Genomic DNA, 19,127 nt, shown 5'->3' with positions numbered 1-19,127 from the left:
ACTTTTTAAATTCATCAAACTTTTTACAACCTAAAATCGTATTCGTATATTGCTTATTGACTGCAAAATCTTAATGGGAAAGTAATTTTCTCTATTGGTAAAGCCAGAAATAGAAAGGAGATGCTGTTATGACGTATGAAATAAAAAATATTTGTGAACCTGGAAGTGTTGCTCTTTCATAAAAAGATAACCTCGAAAAAAATCGGGAAGCGCTGCTGATTTGCAAACAAGCACGCAGCCCGCTGCCCGCGCTTGTTGTAGTTGTAGGCAGGGCTGTCAGATTGGAATAATTGATTCCAGATCTGGAATCAAAACGAACTGTCTAGTAGAGAAAAAAAATGTCTGGAATCTGGAATAATTTTTAGAAGCAAATTGGGATTGTTTAGACAAGTCTAGATTGTTTCGGTAATTACCTTTTTTTCATTGCATTTAGTAGGAATTAACAGGTTGACGGCTGTGGTCAGCTGAAGATTAGACACACTTGCCGACAAGTGTTCCATTTGATGTTGTAAGCGATCAATCTGTTGCATTAGTTGGGCATTGGGATTTTGTTCTGTTGTATGCTGCACTGCGTTTACTGTGGCATGGGAAACGTTTGTTAGTTTTGACATTTGATTGGCAGCTTTTGCTAATTCGTTTAATGACATTTCAAGGTTGCCGGTATTTACAACGTAGGCTATACTGCGTATTAAATGGTATATATTTTGTTTTAGACTTAAAATGAAATGTCTAGACCTGCAATCTGGAAGGGAAGGCTACAACTAATCTGACAACCCTGGTTGTAGGGTAGCAAGTAGCAGAGCAGTCAGCAGTGGATATGAGTTGAGTATGGAGCAGTGGCGGAGCAGTGACGTAATTTATGGGTGGGCCTAAGAAATATCTTGGTGGGCCTTCACCAATAATGTCACGGCTTGCCAGCATACAAAAACTTAGTGTTACCGGAGCTTCTACACAAAGCGGAGTCTCCTAGGTTTCGAGTTAAAAAAGTTGATATGTCATTATAAATTATAATCCAAACTGTCGAAGAGTTGTCTTTCAAAAGACAAAAGTGTCAAGTTGTTAAGGCGTCCAATCAGCATGGATGATAAGCGCTTTTGGATCCTGTTTGTTGCAGAAAAAAGTCTCTCAACGCTGCAGGACGTGGAAGGCAGTGTTATGATGGTCCTTAAAACACTGTTCATGTGAAGGAAAATGTCAGCAGGACAGCTGTCCAGTACTTCTATAATGTAGGGGAGTTTTCCTGATCCATTTTCCGTCTGATGTGTTGAATGAATACAGCATGTGCAGCATCTGCGATCTCAATGCCATACAGTGCATGGGTCTGCAGGGGTAAAATGGGTACCTGGGGTAAAACGGGTAATTATATTATTTTAATGAGTGCATCATTTGTTGTTGTTAAAATGTAGAGCTGCATTCAGTGATAGTTATTTATACCAACAGCTATAATTTAGCATAAAAAAAAGTGAGAAGAAGAGTTTAACTAATCCATTTATTGATTTTGAAGTATTTTTTCTGCAAGACGCTTATTTGGGTATTGTTTGAAACTTTTATGCTGCTTGGAAAGTTCAATAGTAAGCATCAAAATATTGTATTGATCACATTTAGAAGGTGTTAGACCATCTTTCTGTCAATTTTTTTGCTTTCCACGCACAGTTTACTTGGAAATCAGTATTTGTAGAACACGGGGTAAAATGGGTATGCTTATGATACTTTGCAAGAAGAAATGCCACGGACCTACAAAAAGATTTGTAGGAAGTGATTTTGAAGATTTGTGGGAAGTGGGCTCCATACATTTGATCCTACTAAAGTACAGCCTCGAATTGTAACAGCACTCAAGAGTTATATCTTCTTCAGCAGTCATCTCAGTCTCCAAGAAAGCTGCTTCGACAATCCATCATTAATACAATTACTCCTCCTGCATTAGCTGAAATGTAAGGTGCTCTAGCCAACTCCAAAAGGAAGAGAAAACGAGTACAGGTCAAGACTAGGGAAGTATTGACTGCAGATACTGCTGAAAAATGCCTATTTATAGAAGAACAACAAAGAAAGAATAAAAAATTGCACTGGCAAGGAAACAAGTCGAATGAAGCTTGTTCCAGTCATCAATCAGGAGAGTCTGAGCATAATATAACTCATTGCATCACATGTAATAGCCAGTTGGAGATGGATACTTCAGAAAATAAAGAAAATTGGGTTGCATGTGATGACTGTGATGTGTGTGATGAATGGACCTGTGTCTCTTCTTTCTGACTTTAACATAGACACATGCCGGTAGTGCATTTGCAGCCAATGCCACCAATAAACTTCTTGTCATTTGTATGGCAGTATGGTGTTTGTGTTGATATTTGATTGTTAAATAACTTGTTACTGTATTATTTTGTATGCTTGTGTTTGTGGTTCTTTTTCCATGGTCTTCATTTTTCTATAATATATACAACAATAAAACAAGTAATACTGAGTATATGTATGATATACCCATTTTACCCCGAGGCTTGGTTAAAATGGGTACCAAAATGCAGGTTCAAAATGATAGGCCTACAAGGTATATATATAAGTGAATATTTTTGAATATCATAAATATGACATATTCTACACATCAAATGTTACATTGGAAAATTTATTTAAATATTACTTCATCTGTTAAGATTTTACAAGATTTAAAAGAAAAAATTAGCCAAAATCCTACCCGTATTACCCCAGTAGACCCTACACACTATTTAGAATGTTTTTTTTTTTTCGCCAAAAGTGGTAGATCCAGGTGCGAAAGAGGCCGCTGCTCTCATTAATCCATCACCAAAGTGTCGTCCATAAAGCGGCAGTTTAACTCCATTGTCTGCCTGTCAAGAATACAGTTCCACAGCGCCCTTAAATCCTCCTTGCTCTTGACAGCTGACGTTTTTCCCAGCGTTGAGGCGACAACAGACTTGTGAAACTTCAAAGGCAGCTTGCTTTCATGAGAAGCAACCACGTCCCAGTTAGTTATCACATGTTTTACCATCAGTTCTTCTGACAGTTTGAGCAAGTCATCAAAGTCACCCTTCAAATTTTTACGGAAAGTTGCATGTGTAGCTTTCAGTGTGAAATAGTGATGCTACAGACAATTCGGGTCTGCTACTATTCGGTGAGTCCGATTCGGTGAGTCCGATTCGGTGAGAGCCTTTTTCGGTGAGAGCCCTATTCGGTGATTTTTTTGAATTTTTTTTTGAAAATTATCGGGTACCGTAGCCTAATTAAAACCCTTAATCCCAAACCCCCTAACCCCTAACCCAAAAACCCAAACCCCCCAAAAAAAACCAAAAAACCCCAAACCCCCAAAAAACCCCAACCCCCCAAAAAAATCCAAACCCCCAAAAAACCCCAAACCCCAAAAAACCCAAAACCCCAACCCCCCAAAAAACCCCAAACTCCCAAAAAACCCCAAACCCCCAAAACCCCAAACCCCCAAAAAACCCCAAACCCCAAAACCCCAAACCCCCAAAAAAACCCAAACCCCAAAACCCCCAAAAACCCTCCAAACCCCAAAACCGCAAACCCCAACCCTCAAACCCCCAAAAAATCCCAACCCCAAAAACCTCCAACCCCAAAAACCCCCAACCCCAAAACCGCAACCCCCAACCCCAAAAACCCCCAACCCCAAAAACTCCCAACCCCAAAAACCCCCTAACCCCTAACCCTTATCCCCTAACCCTATAACGGCAATGATAATTAGGCTACGGCGCGCAATAATTTAAAAAAAAAACTCACCGAATAGGGCTCTCACCGAAAAAGGCTCTCACCGAAAAAGGCTCTCACCGAATCGGACTCACCGAATCGGGCCATTCCGGACAATTCAGTACCGCTTGGTTGTTCTGGTGTTAAGCATTAATATTTTTTTTATGAATCTGATTTTGGGTGGGCCCACTGTCAATTTGGGTGGGCCTGTACCATTCAGGCCCACCCGGTAGATCCGCCCCTGGTATGGAGTGGATTAGTGGAGCCGAAGTTTTCCAGATAATGGAATGGATTCGAAGTTTGATTCAGCAACTTTGCATTTTCGTTAAAAGTCAAACAAGCTTATTATTTCTGTTTGAAAAACTGTCCTCACGATTTTCTACCAAACGGTAATGCTTATAGGTTTGCCCCACTGTAAACATTTAGTCTACGTGCTACGAAAGTTGACAAAACATTTTGGCACCTTTGAGCTATTTCACGTTAAACTATACCGTATGTATTGGCTAGTATCAGCCTATGTTAACTCATAATTTGATTTTGGAGTGAAGTGAATTTGGAGTCTGAAATGATAGCCTAAAATGTTGGCTGTGGCTATATTTACACTACCGGTATATAGTGTAATAATAGCCTCAATAGTGTTGCCAGATAAGGAATTCTGCCCTAATTTGAGAAAAGTTTAAAGCTGTTGAAAACAAAAACTTCTATTTTGGAATTTTGTTTTTATTCCTCAGAGGCAAAGATCAAAACCCTAATCTTATTCCTAACTCTCACCCTTACCTTAACTCTTACTAACCTGTGATGATGCATAGCCAATTACTGAGATTGACAGAGTAAAGTTTCTGATTGTTAAGGTGTTTTTATCTGTCTTAATTATTCCATCCACTTGGTGCCACTGAATGGAAAGCAGTCCTGAAATGCGCTGCTAAAACGCACACCTTGAGAGCCGAACCAGTGCCACTTAATCTTGGGTTGGGCACTTAACCACTGAGCTAACAGGGCGGACAGACACTTGCAGCGCCTACCTACATGTTTTTATCCAGGTTACCCCTCTAGATCCACCCAGACTAGCAAAAACAGACTCACCATGAGTCGGTTTTGGGGCAGTCTTGGTGTTTAACAATCTGGGATGGGGAGATGAATAAACAAACAGAGGCTATTGACTTGCACATCACCTGCTGAAAGGTACGGTACCACCCCTCCAGAGCCCATGGTACTATAGACAAAATAGGTTAATTATTTCGCTATTTATAACCAGATATTTTGATAACGAGTATTCGATTGATGCGTTTAACCAATTTTCTTGATTAAAAAGGTTTAGCATAAATAAAAATTATTGTTGGGAATGTGTGTTAACTTGGTTGTAAGGCATTACAACTGTGTGATTCCTTCAAGTGTTTGCACGTTTGGTTAAACTTGGAAGAGTTTATTAGTGAGTCATTCCATTATAATTCAACAAATTTTGAAGAAATTTTACACCACCATCTCTTAGATTTTCTTCATTTTTACATATTTGGTACATATTTTAGAAAAATATTCATAACTGTTGGAATTTTTTTGATACCTTGTGTCGTTTTCAAGTTATCGCAATTTAAAATTTTACATTTTTACCACTAGTGGCGCCATTGTGCATGGGAATATTTTGGGAAAATGCTCTAAACTCACCATTTCTTGTCCAATTATGATGAACAAAGTGTCTATTCCCATGTTCTCATAGGTGAGGAATTCAATTATGCTATTAAAATATAAAAAAAAACAATTGCTTGATATGAAAATCCTCATGTTATTTTTTAAAAGTTCCTCAAACTTTAAGGCCCCCCCCACTCCCCCATGATTGCATAAATTTTTTTCTGATTGGCTCCATTTTGTAAAGTGATTGTTTAGTTACCAAGAAATAGAAAATCTTTCACTGCATATTTCTCTAAGTGCGTTTATCACATTAACTGTTAGCATACCCATTGCAAGCTAATATAATTATATTTAAGCTATTGTGAAGTTAGGGATAACAATTATGACTTCAGAGCCATTATGACTTCACAAAGACATAAAAATGATGTGGTTAACCTCAATTTAAATAAGTAATATCACACCACATCAGAAAAATCAATTTATTGAAATATAGAGCTTTCGCCACACAAGTGTTGGTTCTTCAGTATAATCTTATTCAAATAGAATTATATTTGAATATTTTCAATCGTTTCAATCTTATTCAAATAGAATTGTATTTGAATATTTTCAATAGTTTCTATTCGAATAAGATTATACTGAAGAAGCCACACTTGTGTGGCAAATGCTCTATATTTCAATAAATTAATTTTTCTGATGTGGTGTGATATTACTCATTTAAATTGAGGTTAACCACATCATTTTTATGTCTTTGTGAGGTCATAATGGCTCTGAAGTCATAATTGTTATCCCTAACTTCACAATAGCTTAAATATAATTATTAGTTTGCAATGGGTATTGGGTATGCTAACAGTTAATGTGATAAAAGCACTTAGAGAAATATGCAGTGAAAGATTTTCCATTTCTTGGTAACTAAACAATCACTTTACAAAATAAAGCCAATCAGAAAAAAATTTATGCAATCATAGGGGAGTGGGGGGGCCTTAAAGTTTAAGGAACTTTTAAAAAATAACATGAGGATTTTCATATCAAGCAATTGTTTTTTTGATATTTTAATAGCATAATTGAATTCCTCACCTATGAGAACATGGGAATAGACACTTTGTTCATCATAATTGGACAAGAAATGGTGAGATTAGAGCATTTTCTCAAAATATTCCCACACACAATGGCGCCACTAGTGGCAAAAATGTAAAATTTTAAATTGCGATAACTTGAAAACGACACAAGGTATCAAAAAAATTCCAACAGTTATGAAAATCATTCTAAAATATGTACCAAATATGTAAAAATGAAGAAAATCTATGATGATGATTGTTGGTGTTCACCAGATGGTGGTGTTCACCATTTGTTGAATTATAATGAAATGACTCTAGTGCTCTGTTACCATGGCTGTATAGTTGGGTAAAAAATAGGCCACTTTGACTCAATTCATAACTGGTTGACTCCGACTCGACATGTTGACAAAGTTTGGCATTTTTACTATCCCTTTGTTTTTGGGGTAGATTACTATCTTGGCTTTTTTGGAGGCCAACTTTCAATTTGGCTTTATCTCTATATTAGCTGTTGAGATTATGTACGGTAGAACTTGTTTATAGTGACATTTGGTGGAATGTTTGAAAAAGTTTCATTATAGAAAAGTGTCACTATATAGCCGAAGACACTAAGTTCAATACCTGTTCTTCAAAAACGGGACTTGGCAACAGATCCCACTGTAGTTGAATTCTACTTTAGTTATAACAACTACGGTACAATCTGTGTAATAAAAGTAGTAAAATTTATGTTTTGCACATTTTAGCTGGTAAATTATGTTGTTTGGTCTTTTTACAGAGTATTATTAATGCGCTCATGCTATAAATGCTTTAGTTGCAAGTTGCTTTATATTGACATTTTTCAGTATTGGTTGTAATGGAAGGCAAGATTGAATCTGTGAAGCAATTGCTGCGTTCTGTTCTTTTATCATCTAAGACTGGTGTAAAGGCCACTCGGCTTCAAGGAGAGTACAGAGAGTTATGTGGCAGCTACATACCCCACGACAAGCTCGGATTTTCTTCTTTACATGAGTTTATGCTTTCCATAAAGGATGTTGTCAGGATTGGGAAAGATGCTGATAATGACATGACATATTTTGCTATTGCTGACAGCACAACTCAACATATTCAGGCCATGGTTGCAAAACAAAAGCCTAAGAAAGTGACCAAGAAAAAAGCGCCATCAAGTTACGCAAGAAATAAAACTTATTTTAAACCTCATCACCCACCTTCCAACACTAAGCAATACCGCCAGCCTTCTTTCAAACCATCATTTTATGGAAACGCCCAGAGAAATAGAAATCATATTCTGCAATCTCAGTATAACCAGAAATTTGTTGGAAAAAAATCACCACCCAGAGAAAATGATCCATACAATAACAATCAATTCACAAACAAACCCCCTCCCAGGTTTGCAAATAAGCAGCAAAAAAATTTTTCAAACTCCTCCAATCCATCAACTTTTAAAAATCCTTTGGGCTTTGATACAGATTTTGAAAGTACCATTAAAACACAATCAGGCAATGAGTATTCTGACCATTCAACACCTGTACACATTGATGATGAAGCAGTTGTGAAGTCAAATTTAAAAAAGCTGCTTTCTGTCAATCCACATGGTTTGCATTCATCTCGAATACGCACCCTTTATAGAGACACATACAGTAAAGACGTTTCTTTGAGTACTTTGACTGACATAGTTACAAGATCTTCATCTGACTATGCTGCAGTTGAGAAAGTGAATGTTGGTGATGATAACAAATACATTCTTTTTCCTTCACACAATAAAGAAAATTCCCATGGTAAGTTGTATTCCAGTGCCCCTGTTGATCAATCTCAGTCTAAATTATCAATTCAAAGTCATTCTCCTCTCAATCCTGGTGAAGATTATGAAGTCTCTATTGTTCACTTTGTGGATTGTGATAAGCTTTATGTGCACCTTGGTTCTGAAGAAGAATTGCGAAAAAAAATACGTCAACTTATATCTGAATTATTTGCCCAACCTAATTCTAAAGAAGGTATAAAAACAGGTAGTTATGTTGTAACAAAAGATTTCTTTCGTGCCAAAGTGGTTTCCATCAGTGATTGCCAAGTTGAGCTATACAATATTGATCAAACAGATGCCACTATCACTTATTGGACTTCATTGGATCAAATTTGCTTGATGCCCAGCTCCATCGCTGAATTCCCAGAGTTTCTTATCACTTGTACTTTGCACCGACCAACTGGAACTGGAAAATGGCATGTGCGTTCATCACAAACGTTCTATGAAACATATGCAAACATGCCACTAGTCATTACCCCTGTCAAAGTGTCTTCTATGAAGTCAATTGAGCAATCTAGCTTAGTGCATGAGCATTGTGCTCTTTTTTACAAAAAAAGTGGTGGAGGGAAAACCAACATAAATGCAAGGTTGATTGAAGAAGAAACTGTTCTTTTGGAGTCTTTGAAAAGTTGTTGTAATCCTTTGGAGTTTCAGCCATCTGGTTTTGCTACTCTTCCAAATGAGGAGTATTGTGAGCTATATGTGTTTAATGTCTCATGTTGTACAGAAGTTGATGTTTGTGTGATTGGTGAAGGTTATTCAGACGAGCTAGTTAAACTGGAAAACGCTATGGCTGAGTTTTATGGTAAGGCAAAGAACACGTTTCACTTGCCACAACCCTTGCCCACAGACTGTATTTATGCTGTTTCTTTGGGTGATTCATGTATGCGCGGAAAATTGGTATCTGTAGATCGTGATCAGGCTACCGTGTATTTAATCGACAACTGTGATTATGATACTGTTTCCTCCAGTGCACTGTACCCACTGACTGAAGAGTTTGCCAAGCTGCCTATTCAAGGTATTAAGGTATCTTTAGCTGGCTTAGATCATGATTTTCTTGCCACACACTCGAAAATATTGCAAACTTTAAACGAAGTGGCTATCTACAAGACATGTGCATCTCGCATTGTTGGGCGTTTTGGCACAGAAAGTGCTAAGTTCACTTACATTGTTGAATTGTTTGACAGTTCTGGGCTGGTGGATAACAACATTAATCATATGTGTTTTGATCTTATTTTGGATGAAAGTCTTTGTCCTGAAATACCATCAGAAGATGATATGTGTGCTGTTTCTATAGGCAACGTGGATGTGAAATCGAATTGTGTGTTTGCTCGGTTGGCAGGTGATGGAATGGTGAAATTAACTGAATGTCTAAATGAGATAAAAATGTCTTTTACTAGCCAAAGAATTCCTCCGTCAAAATGGGCTACAAACCTCTATCCAGGAAAGTTATGTCTAGTGAAGATGTTTGATTCAATTTTCAGGGCTCGCATCACCAGTGTGGAGGAAGGAAAATCTCGAGGAGTCGCTGTGTTTTTGATTGACCACGGATCTTTTGAACAAGTGTCACGAAGCATGGTGTTTAAATTAGAAGATGAAAAAGCAGTTTCTATTCCACCGCAAGCTATTTGTTGCAGAATATCTGATGTTGAAAAACCAGGTGATTCAACCCAGTTGCTTGGCAATGTTTCAGAAAAAATTAAATTTTCTTCTGTAATTATGAAATTCAATCAAGTGTCAGAAGGTGACGATCCTCACCTTGTTTCACTTTGGATTGACGAGGAAGTGAAAATACAAATTGTTCCAAGTGTCAAAGACTCAAAGACAGAGCCTGTGCAAGAAGAACGTTCTTCAACATCTACATCTCCCGTGTCATCATTGTTGCAAACTTTTGTTAAAGATCCTGATAGTGTTTCCAAGCAAAACAGTGGCAGTAAAGAACAAAATGTTGATAATGTGACTCAAACATATTCCTTCTCTTCATTGAAAAATAATCTTGAAAATGTGAGTGTTGCAGATACCACAAATAGAAGTGATCTGCAACGTCCAAAGATGGCTCAACCTTTGCTGCAAAACGTAGAAAATTCTCTTCCTGATGTTGAGACAAAACTAACAGACGAAAACATTCAAATGATACAAAGTCATCAACAATTAAATTTAAAGGAGAACCCATTTCCTGTCCGAATTGAAGATGTTACTTCTCCTGAGTATCTTCAAATAATTGCTTTAAAAAATTTACCTTCACGCAAAATATTGACGTCTGCCATTTCCAATTATTATTTTACTTCCAACTCAAAGATTACGGTGTTGAATCCAGAGAGAGGCAGGAGATATGCTCTCTGTAATCACAAAGAAAAACAATGGTGCAGAGTTGAAGTTTTGTGCAAGATTTCCAGTGAAATTAGTGTTTATCTTATTGACTACGGTGAATGTCGGGTAGTTAACAAGGAACATCTTTACATTTTGCCTGAAAAGTTTCAGTTTGTTGAACCTCTTGTTATAACTGCTAAACTGACTGGGATCGAACCATCTGGAGAAGACAAAACATGTTGGCAACAAGATGTGTCAGATAATCTGTCCAAGTTAATCAAGGGAAATTGTTATTATGCGCATGTGTTAAAAGTTACAAACAGTGAAGTACTTCAAGGTCGTAATGTATGGGAAATTTGCTTATGTGACACCACTTCTCAAAATGACGTTTGGATAAATGACTTGCTCGTGGAGAAGTGGAAATGCGCCAAGTACGTTGCTTAATGAGACTATTCATTATCTTGAGTAACATACGCCATGAATGGCTCACATGCAATATTGCAAACTATTGTAGCTATTGTTTTTTTGGCTTTCTAACGTGGTGTTTGTATATTGGGTGTACCAGTCAAAATAAATTAAATGTTTCTTTTTTTTTCTCAGCAATAAAGGCATAATTTTCCAGAGTAAACGGCTCAATTCTTCGCAGACTGATTAAAATTGTTGCAAATTATGTTATGATTTTCGGGAGCAAGTCTTTTAGGCGCAGACAGTTAGGCGCTGGTCAAATAGGCGCTCACACTGTGCTGTGGCGTCTGGATATTTAGGTGCGGAGCACTGTGGCTCCCGTTCATTTAGGTGCTATTTCTAGTAAAGTCTGCAGATTGTATCAGCTTGGCAGGTAGAGCAATGCTTTTCGCACAAAATGTTATATTGAACAGAAAAATATATTGTATTTCAATGCGCGTGTTCGATATTTATTTTTTGTTAGTCCAGGTTTGCATCGGCGGAAACCTAATCAATAAATTATTGAAGTTTAAGAACATGACTGAGTTCACCGTAACCTATATTCAAGCGGGTGGTAGGCTTGAGTGAAGAGTAACTTAGTTTTCCATCAAAACCCCAACTAGGTTTAATAACGAGCTAAGTCGCACCATTATGCTTGCAACTTGTAGCCAGGGTTCACATGCCCTATATAAGTGTATTCATATAGTAGAGCGTTGTCTCATACGTACCCGCCACACGACCAATCCATCCCCAGTAGAAGTAATTGCAAAAAATAACAGATTAAGTAAGGTTCCATCTGGCTGCAACCTGTGTTCAGGATGCATAGTAAATGTCCTGTGGAGATGTGCTAATATCAAGAGTAGTAGAGCGTTGTCTCGCACCTCATCTCCACACGCGCGTTAACAAAACATGTTTTTCTGTTCAATATAACATTTTGTGTGAAAAGCATTGCTTTACCTGCCAAGCTGATACAGTCTGCAGACTTTACTAGGAATGTAGCACCTAATTGAACGGGCGCCACAGTGCTCCTCACCTAAATATCCAGACGCCACAGCACAGTGTGCGCGCCTATTTGACCAGCGCCTTACTGTCTGCGCCTAAAAGACGTGGACCCTGATTTCGAATTGTAAAACATGTTTATGTTTTCATCATTTAACTAGCGTAAAGTTTTTTACGTACCGTATGTATATATTACATTATTCTAAGGTTATTCTGTGAAAGCTTTTTAAAGCCAATTTCATATTAATTATTGTTATGTAAGTAGGCTGTCTTATTAAAAATATTTTTTGTGATAGTTACTGGTACACTCGGTATGTTGTTGCAAAATGGTTTTGTTTTTTTTGCTTGCTATTCTGTAACTTCTGAGACGAGCTTTTTGTTTTAATGGTTTCACAATGAACATATCTAATGAAGTCATTTAAGTCGCTTAGATTATGCATTCCAAAAAACGGAACTACATGTGAATTTGATTAAACGGTTGTTAAACTACTGCTGGGATTTTGAGGTTAAATTTTTTGATCAATTGGGAAAATATACAATCAAGAAATATTGTTGCTTCGCTCTCAACAGTCACACACTGTTGAAGTTTCACTGTCTTACTCTCTGAAAACAAAACATAGGTTGTTCGCTTTGCAATATAACTGTAAAAATTTGATTTTTCAATTGAAAACAGTGTTTGGTTCTGGTATATTTTCACCTAAAACTCTACATTACCTGACATTTCAAAGACTAATCTTTAGCAGTATAACTTTTAGTATGCCTGGCCAATTGGCCATAATATTCAAAAATATAATTGGGATACAATAAAACAATGAAAACGATTAATACTACAAAAAGTGCTCAATGCTAAGCAAAAAGGCAAAGCAGAGCAAATTAAATCAAATATAGTTATTACTATATTTGATTTAATTGGGATACAATATATATCTAAAACTTGTTCAAGTGATGGAGAGATATAATAAACTAGAATAGTTTGAAACTCGAATATGTTTATCCTTGCTGTAAATATTGTAAATAGTTTGAAGTTCTGCTTCCTTACACTTGCATGAATTTGTGTTGTACTTTCGCATTTGTATCTTCACTCATGGTCACTATTTTCGGCAGAAAGTGGTATCGCTGCTCTATATGTATTTAAGACAGTTGGCATTTTGCTTTTACAGCAAGAAAACGATTATAGCGCCTGTACTTTGCTTGTGGTTTAACAAAAGAATTTTTGACCTGAAGCTGAAGTGTTATGTTATTGAAGTACGTAATCATTGCTATATATATACTGTAGTTTGTGGTGTCTTCGGTATAGTAGACTATACTGCCCCCAGCCCCCCATACCTTTTGAGCCAAGAGTTAATGTTAACCATTATTGCCTTGCTGAAGTCTGTGACTTACCCATACCAATTTATCTGCCATCGGTTCATTGCATGTTGTCTTGTTGAGCAGCGTTGCTAAACGTTTTGTTGCTGAACTAACTAAAGAATGCAGTTTCATGTTCTATCAAAAGACTGGCGATATGAAATCAAAGGACTGGTTTTTGTATGACCAACATGTCGAACCAGGGTTGATCGGTTTAAACTGGGGCGGTTTAAACCGCCCGGTTAAAACCTGGTTTAAACCGGGCAGTTTTGACCACCTATTACTGGTCAAAACCTCTTTAGCGTATGAATCAAGTTGCTTTTCAATTGAATTAAAAATATTACCCTCCATGTTTAGTAATGATGTTCAACTAAATTTTGTTTTGATCAACAATAACCTAAATGCAGGATTTTGAACAAAACATTCAATTTCTCTGTTTATTTTTGATATTTCAATCAGTTGGTTATTTTAATTATTGAAAAAATTCAAATTATAAAAATTATAAGTTTCTGATGAACCAAAAAATGCTTGGTAGAATGGTGAACCATTTGCACAGCCAACTGAAGTACAAGAATTTATTCCGACAAACTTTTTTTATGAAAAACATTTGCCATCAATTTTGCCATAAAACTTGTGCAACATTTGCCCTGCCGTTGCGTAGCACATAAGACGTAGCACGACATGTAATTAAGGTAGTAGCCTTAACGCTGTTTGATGTCTTGTTTTTGGCGGCGCTGAAACAAGAGAAAAATCCAAGATAAATATAATCTTTTGTACGAATTTTACAGGCAGCCATCTGTGGCTGCCTGACAGGTCAGTATTGGCAGCCATTAATGAAAGTTCAGGTGGCCATGGCCGCCAGCTATTTCGAAGCCTGCATATCAAAATGGTCACACCTGCTTTTATATTTCCTAAATAACCCATAGCCCAGGTAGCCGACCATTCACTACATAAAAATATTTTTCTGGGTTTTGACCGGTTTAAACCTAGTTTTTACCGGTTAAAACCAGGTTTAAACCGATTATTGGTCAAAACCAGTTTTGACCACTTAGAGATCAACCCTGTGTCGAACCATCCTACTGCCAACCACCACAAGTCTTCATCTTGAAGCTATTGCTTGTTTTAATGTTTACAATGTGACTCACCTAATTGTTCTGTTGCGCAAGACAGGAAACAATTTTAATTCCTTTCCCAACACAGCCTTCGTTTATTCAACATCTTTAAATGCACTAAGAGAAATGCTATTTCAATTGATTGTTTTGACAGACCACAGAGGCATATTTGCTTTATAGTTGTATTGTGTAGGCTACAGACTTTTAATTTGTTTTAGGATTGACTTTTGACATATTCGTGACTGCCGATCGATGACATATCTTTTGTGTAGTTGGTGATGGTTTTAATACTCCTTGAAGGTATCCTGTATGGTTATAAAGGGCTTCGTATTTGGCTGTAATTTTTTAAACATAATCATTATGCTTGCTACAACGTTTAGGCGATGAAGTGACCATTTATCATGTATTTGCTTGTGCTTTTTCTGCTACAGCTCATTCTCATTTTGCTAAAAGTAGGCTACAATATAAAGAATACTTTCATGATCAGTGATATTTCCACACATTGAAATGATTTTATAGCAAGCTGTTTATCGATGTACTAGTTCTTAAATGTCTGTTATTTTTCATATAGTGTACCTAAATACATGAGGCAGTTTTGAGCTACAGCTAATGAGACACATGCTGTACAGTGTTAGAGTATTTAATTATTTTCAATTTCTTTTTATTGTGATAGCACATGGCTGAACGAAACAAACACGATCTTTAAAAATCAAAGAACGGACTGTTATGTTAAACCGTATTTTACTTTCTCAAGTATTCAGCTGTGTTTGCAAAATATTTACGTTTGTGGCTCCTAGCTGTGTGTTTATTCTATTGTTGGTAACACAGTGCCTTGTCCCAAATGTTTTCAGACAATCTTCTTGACACATGCTTTTGCATTGTTTATTGATTTGTCGTTATGCTACTAGCTGTACCAGTTTTTTTTTCAAATTACATTCCCCTGTTTTATAATAGTCACTGGTCATTTCATCAATTTGTCAATAAAGCAGTAGCAACATAGCAATAGTTTTGCTCTCTGAGACTAAGGTGCGAGTAGACTTACCTGATGCTATGGAAAGTCTGAATTATGTTGTGAAAATCAAGTCATGCTTTGTCAAGCCTAAGTTTATTGTAATGAAGTCAAGGCAATTTAACATTTTTTTAACATAACCAATTACCAATTATAAGATATTACATCTTTTGCAATTCAAAGCTTCAATAAGTAATTTTATATTAACGAATTGTTCTCAAACAGCCGATGTATTTCAGTATCTTGTCGGTATTTTGCGTCTTATTATTCTTTCGTTTCTTGCAGAGACGTGTCGTGTCAAAGCGTTGTTATAATGCTTCTGGTTAGGTTTTCTGTGATAATAAGGACATCAGTCGACAGTAGCTGAAAAGTGTCGTTCAACAAGAATCAAAGATTGTGGCAAAACGTCGGCTGATGAATAAATGTGGAAATAGTGCCAAACTGAGCAGTTAAAGTAAGAAATCAATTGAATAGTATGATGTAATGAATTATAATGTATTATATAGTCTACTAAATCTGTGTTACTGCGTATTCAACGGGATGCATAGTGTTTGTGAAACAAGTTTGTCATAATGTAATGCGAAAATAAACTGTTGCAATAATTTATTGTTATAGAAAAGTCGGTCAAAAGTAATTTGTGATCTTTCTTGATTTTTACCCGGGATCAAATGTATATCCTTTTACTACCCCATAATTGATGCGTTGGAGTGGTTTGGTTTAGGGGTTTTGCGAATTCCTTAGAGTGAAACGGCAACACAATTAGCCCATTTAAGTTATAACCACCCTCCCAACCTCCTTAATGATTATTATTTATGCAAGAACATTGTGCTCAGTATGCCAAAGCATTAAATTTTTGCCTGCCGTTTGTCAGCTGCTACTAGAGCCTTAGCTGTACTACTCTTCACAAAATCGTATTTATTGCCAGGAAAGTTATTGTTTGAGACACAGTCGTTTAAGTAAAAATATGTGTGCGTGTAGTCAGCTTCAAAACAGCAAGTGTTTTGTGATGCATGTTTGTACTTTTTTACTGTGAAACAAATATCGACATCATAATTTCTCGTTTGTTCAAGGAAGCCGTTGACAGACAAGCTGACATTTAAATACTTTGTTTTATTTTACATTTCTCAAGATAAGCGGATTCATTGTCACCGGGTTTTGGACCCGTTTTCGAACCACAATGACCGATGGAAGTTCGTTTTCAAGCTCGATTTTCAACTACTTGACAAGGCACACCATAAGAGGTGAGCTTGAATTCTCTTTGCTTGCTATTCATGTGTAATCATTGTTTGAAGTGTGGGGGGTGTTTAACGTCCATCTGTCTTCTTGTTTGTTTTGTAAACAAAAAAGGATATCGATATATGTTTGCATGTGAACGCAATGCCTGGTGGTTTGTTTATCGTGACTGCCAGCGAAGTGCTTCCCCTCTTGCAAAACTGTGTAATTTTACCTAGTGGGGATTTCCCGTCAAAACTGTTTTCGGGATGCCCCGCTGGTGCTGTCGATAAAGTCACCAGAACGGAATAACAACAAAAGACTTCTCACCACCACAATTCCCAGGTGATTTAACTTGGTAATTTTAACTTTGTCTTTATATTCGTTATGATCACCTGTGACTTAACCATTTTTGTACGGCCTCAGACAACAAAATCCGTCAGGACGCTTATCATGTATTTTCACGCATTTCCTTTGTGGAATTTTTGCGACATGGATTTTCCTATTTGCTTTTCAATCACCAGCAATATTTTTATGACGAACTGATTGTGTATGACTTAGAAAATGCCGTATTCAATATTTCAATACTAAACTATACAAAACTACACTAAAACACAATACAATACTAAAGTTAGCAACTCCTTAGAGTGGGCTGGGATAACTCTATTTATATATAAATTAAAGAAGTGGTAGGTGTAGTGTCTTGCATAAACAAAATGCAAGCTTAGATTAATTAGCACCACTGGCACTGAATGATTGGACTTGTACATCGTTTTGTATATAGTTGATTAAGTTAAAGGCTAATATATATATATGAAGTACGGTACACTAGTTTGGTTACACTAGTATAGCAAAGCAGAAGTTAGTATTTTCCAAGTAATTGCTTCATAAAGTTCTATTAAAAAGCATCACGGTTTAAAAACGGAATGCAGTTAAGCATACGAACAAGCTGTACGAAGTTGACAATTCCAACAAAACAACACCGGAAGTCAGTCGATTTTATTTATATAACATATGATTATTAAGCTTATTTACATTATTTTATCATGAAACTTGTCGATCTGACCTGGTGTACTCAAACTATAACACCAATTTTGTTATGAATGGTGAAATATTTTGCGAGAGTCTCGCTTGATTCGTGCGGTAATGAAAAACAGCATTCTGTTTACAGACCATAAAAGATTCAACTCTGCTAACCACAAAACTACCGACTTTTTTGCATGCAACTTGGTAATAAAGCCTCAAGAATGCTTAATTGTATTCATGATCGTGGTTATTCTACTCGGCATCACTTCAAAATTGACTTGTTAAATTATGTTATATATATACCAGTTTCTGGTTTTATTAGCTTTCACTTTTTGTATATTACAGTCTTAGTGGATCATGTGAAGAGGACACAGATGCCAAGTCGAAATTTCTTGAAGATTTGTTTGTTCTGCGATAGAGTATGAGCTGCACTGTCACGACTTTTGTTATATAATTTAAGAATTATTGGAATTGAAGTGAGCCTTGTTTGTTACGAATCAATTTAGGTAATTTGCAGTTGCTGTCGACAAAACCCCTTTCTTTTTGCATCGTTTTGTCTTAACAGATTTATGATGTGTTTTGTTTTCTTGGTTTTGGGGATACAAATTAATAAGTCACTTTGCTGGATTTGCAATTAGTTAAAATTAATGTAAAGCTTAGTTGCTGCAAGTCTTCAATCTCCCATGTTTGTCATTGTAAATTTATAGCTCGGCTGCAGGTAAATAGTTGAATTTTTATTTACATTTATTTATGACAATTGCATAAATCTAACCTATGTCGTATTTGATTAAAGGTTTTATTGTTTATTTACATTAATAGAGTTTTTGCGTTGTAGATGCAATTCTATGGTATCTGCAAGACGTCCGATGAAGTTACCTTGCCGAAGGAACAGGTCTGTAGTTTTAAATCATTGGTTTTTTCTTAATTGTTTCATAGTTGTATGAATGTGATGTAGCATTAAGACCGCTGAGTTTGACAACCTTACATAAAGTGATAGGAATCTTTTGCTCGCGTTACAAATGAAAATGTAGAATTCGAAATCAACGTCTTTTCAGGACTTGTAGCTTCACATGTAGCGAAAGTAACTTGACTTTACGTCATTTCTTCAATATAAGGACAGAAATTGCTTAAAATAAAAAGAATACTCTCTGTTCTTTTTAGCGTTCGCCGCACGTTTTTTGTGTGTCCTGAGTAAATAGAAATATTCGAAGGATTGGTATAATGAACGAAATGCGATGCTTTTTGGGCGCTACCAGCAGCGATTGCTACCTTACGAGAAACGTTATAACTTTCTCATTAGAAAACTAATCTCTTAAAATTCGCCCTGTTCCTACATGTCTTTGCCACTGAGGGTGCATTTGAGCCTCCATTTCTATCTAGTATTTTAGTGCATGCGGGTAACAAGTCACCTTAATTTTTGCAGATGCCATCCATTTTCCAGATTGACGTTGCTATCTACATCGGTTTCAACGTCATTGTTT

The 19,127-nt window shown here is 36.5% G+C and overlaps 1 protein-coding gene and 1 long non-coding RNA gene across 4 annotated transcripts; both read left to right on the top strand.

The window, feature by feature from the left end:
• Window positions 1–7,242: 7,242 nt before the first annotated feature.
• LOC145773725 (tudor domain-containing protein 7-like) lies at window positions 7,243–11,052 on the top strand. The gene has a single exon (XM_082584860.1). The coding sequence runs from the start codon at window positions 7,243–7,245 to the stop codon at window positions 10,939–10,941; it is 3,699 nt and encodes a 1,232-aa protein (XP_082440986.1). The 3' UTR covers window positions 10,942–11,052.
• Window positions 11,053–15,751: 4,699 nt separating this feature from the next.
• On the top strand, window positions 15,752–18,521 carry LOC145774658 (uncharacterized). 3 transcript variants are annotated; one of them, XR_014290032.1, is made up of 5 exons: window positions 15,752–15,862; window positions 16,538–16,649; window positions 16,860–16,965; window positions 17,992–18,065; window positions 18,482–18,521. It is a non-coding gene; the product is annotated as an uncharacterized LOC145774658 (long non-coding RNA). The 3 variants fall into 3 exon arrangements; XR_014290031.1 differs by having other exon boundaries at window positions 17,992–18,122; XR_014290030.1 differs by having other exon boundaries at window positions 17,992–18,152.
• The last annotated feature ends 606 nt before the right edge of the window (window positions 18,522–19,127 follow it).

This window comes from Aplidium turbinatum, chromosome 7 (genome assembly GCF_918807975.1).
Source record: "Aplidium turbinatum chromosome 7, kaAplTurb1.1, whole genome shotgun sequence".
NCBI lineage: Eukaryota > Metazoa > Chordata > Ascidiacea > Aplousobranchia > Polyclinidae > Aplidium > Aplidium turbinatum.
Note: the sequence above shows the minus strand (reverse complement) of the source record. Positions and strands in the feature narration are given on the sequence as shown.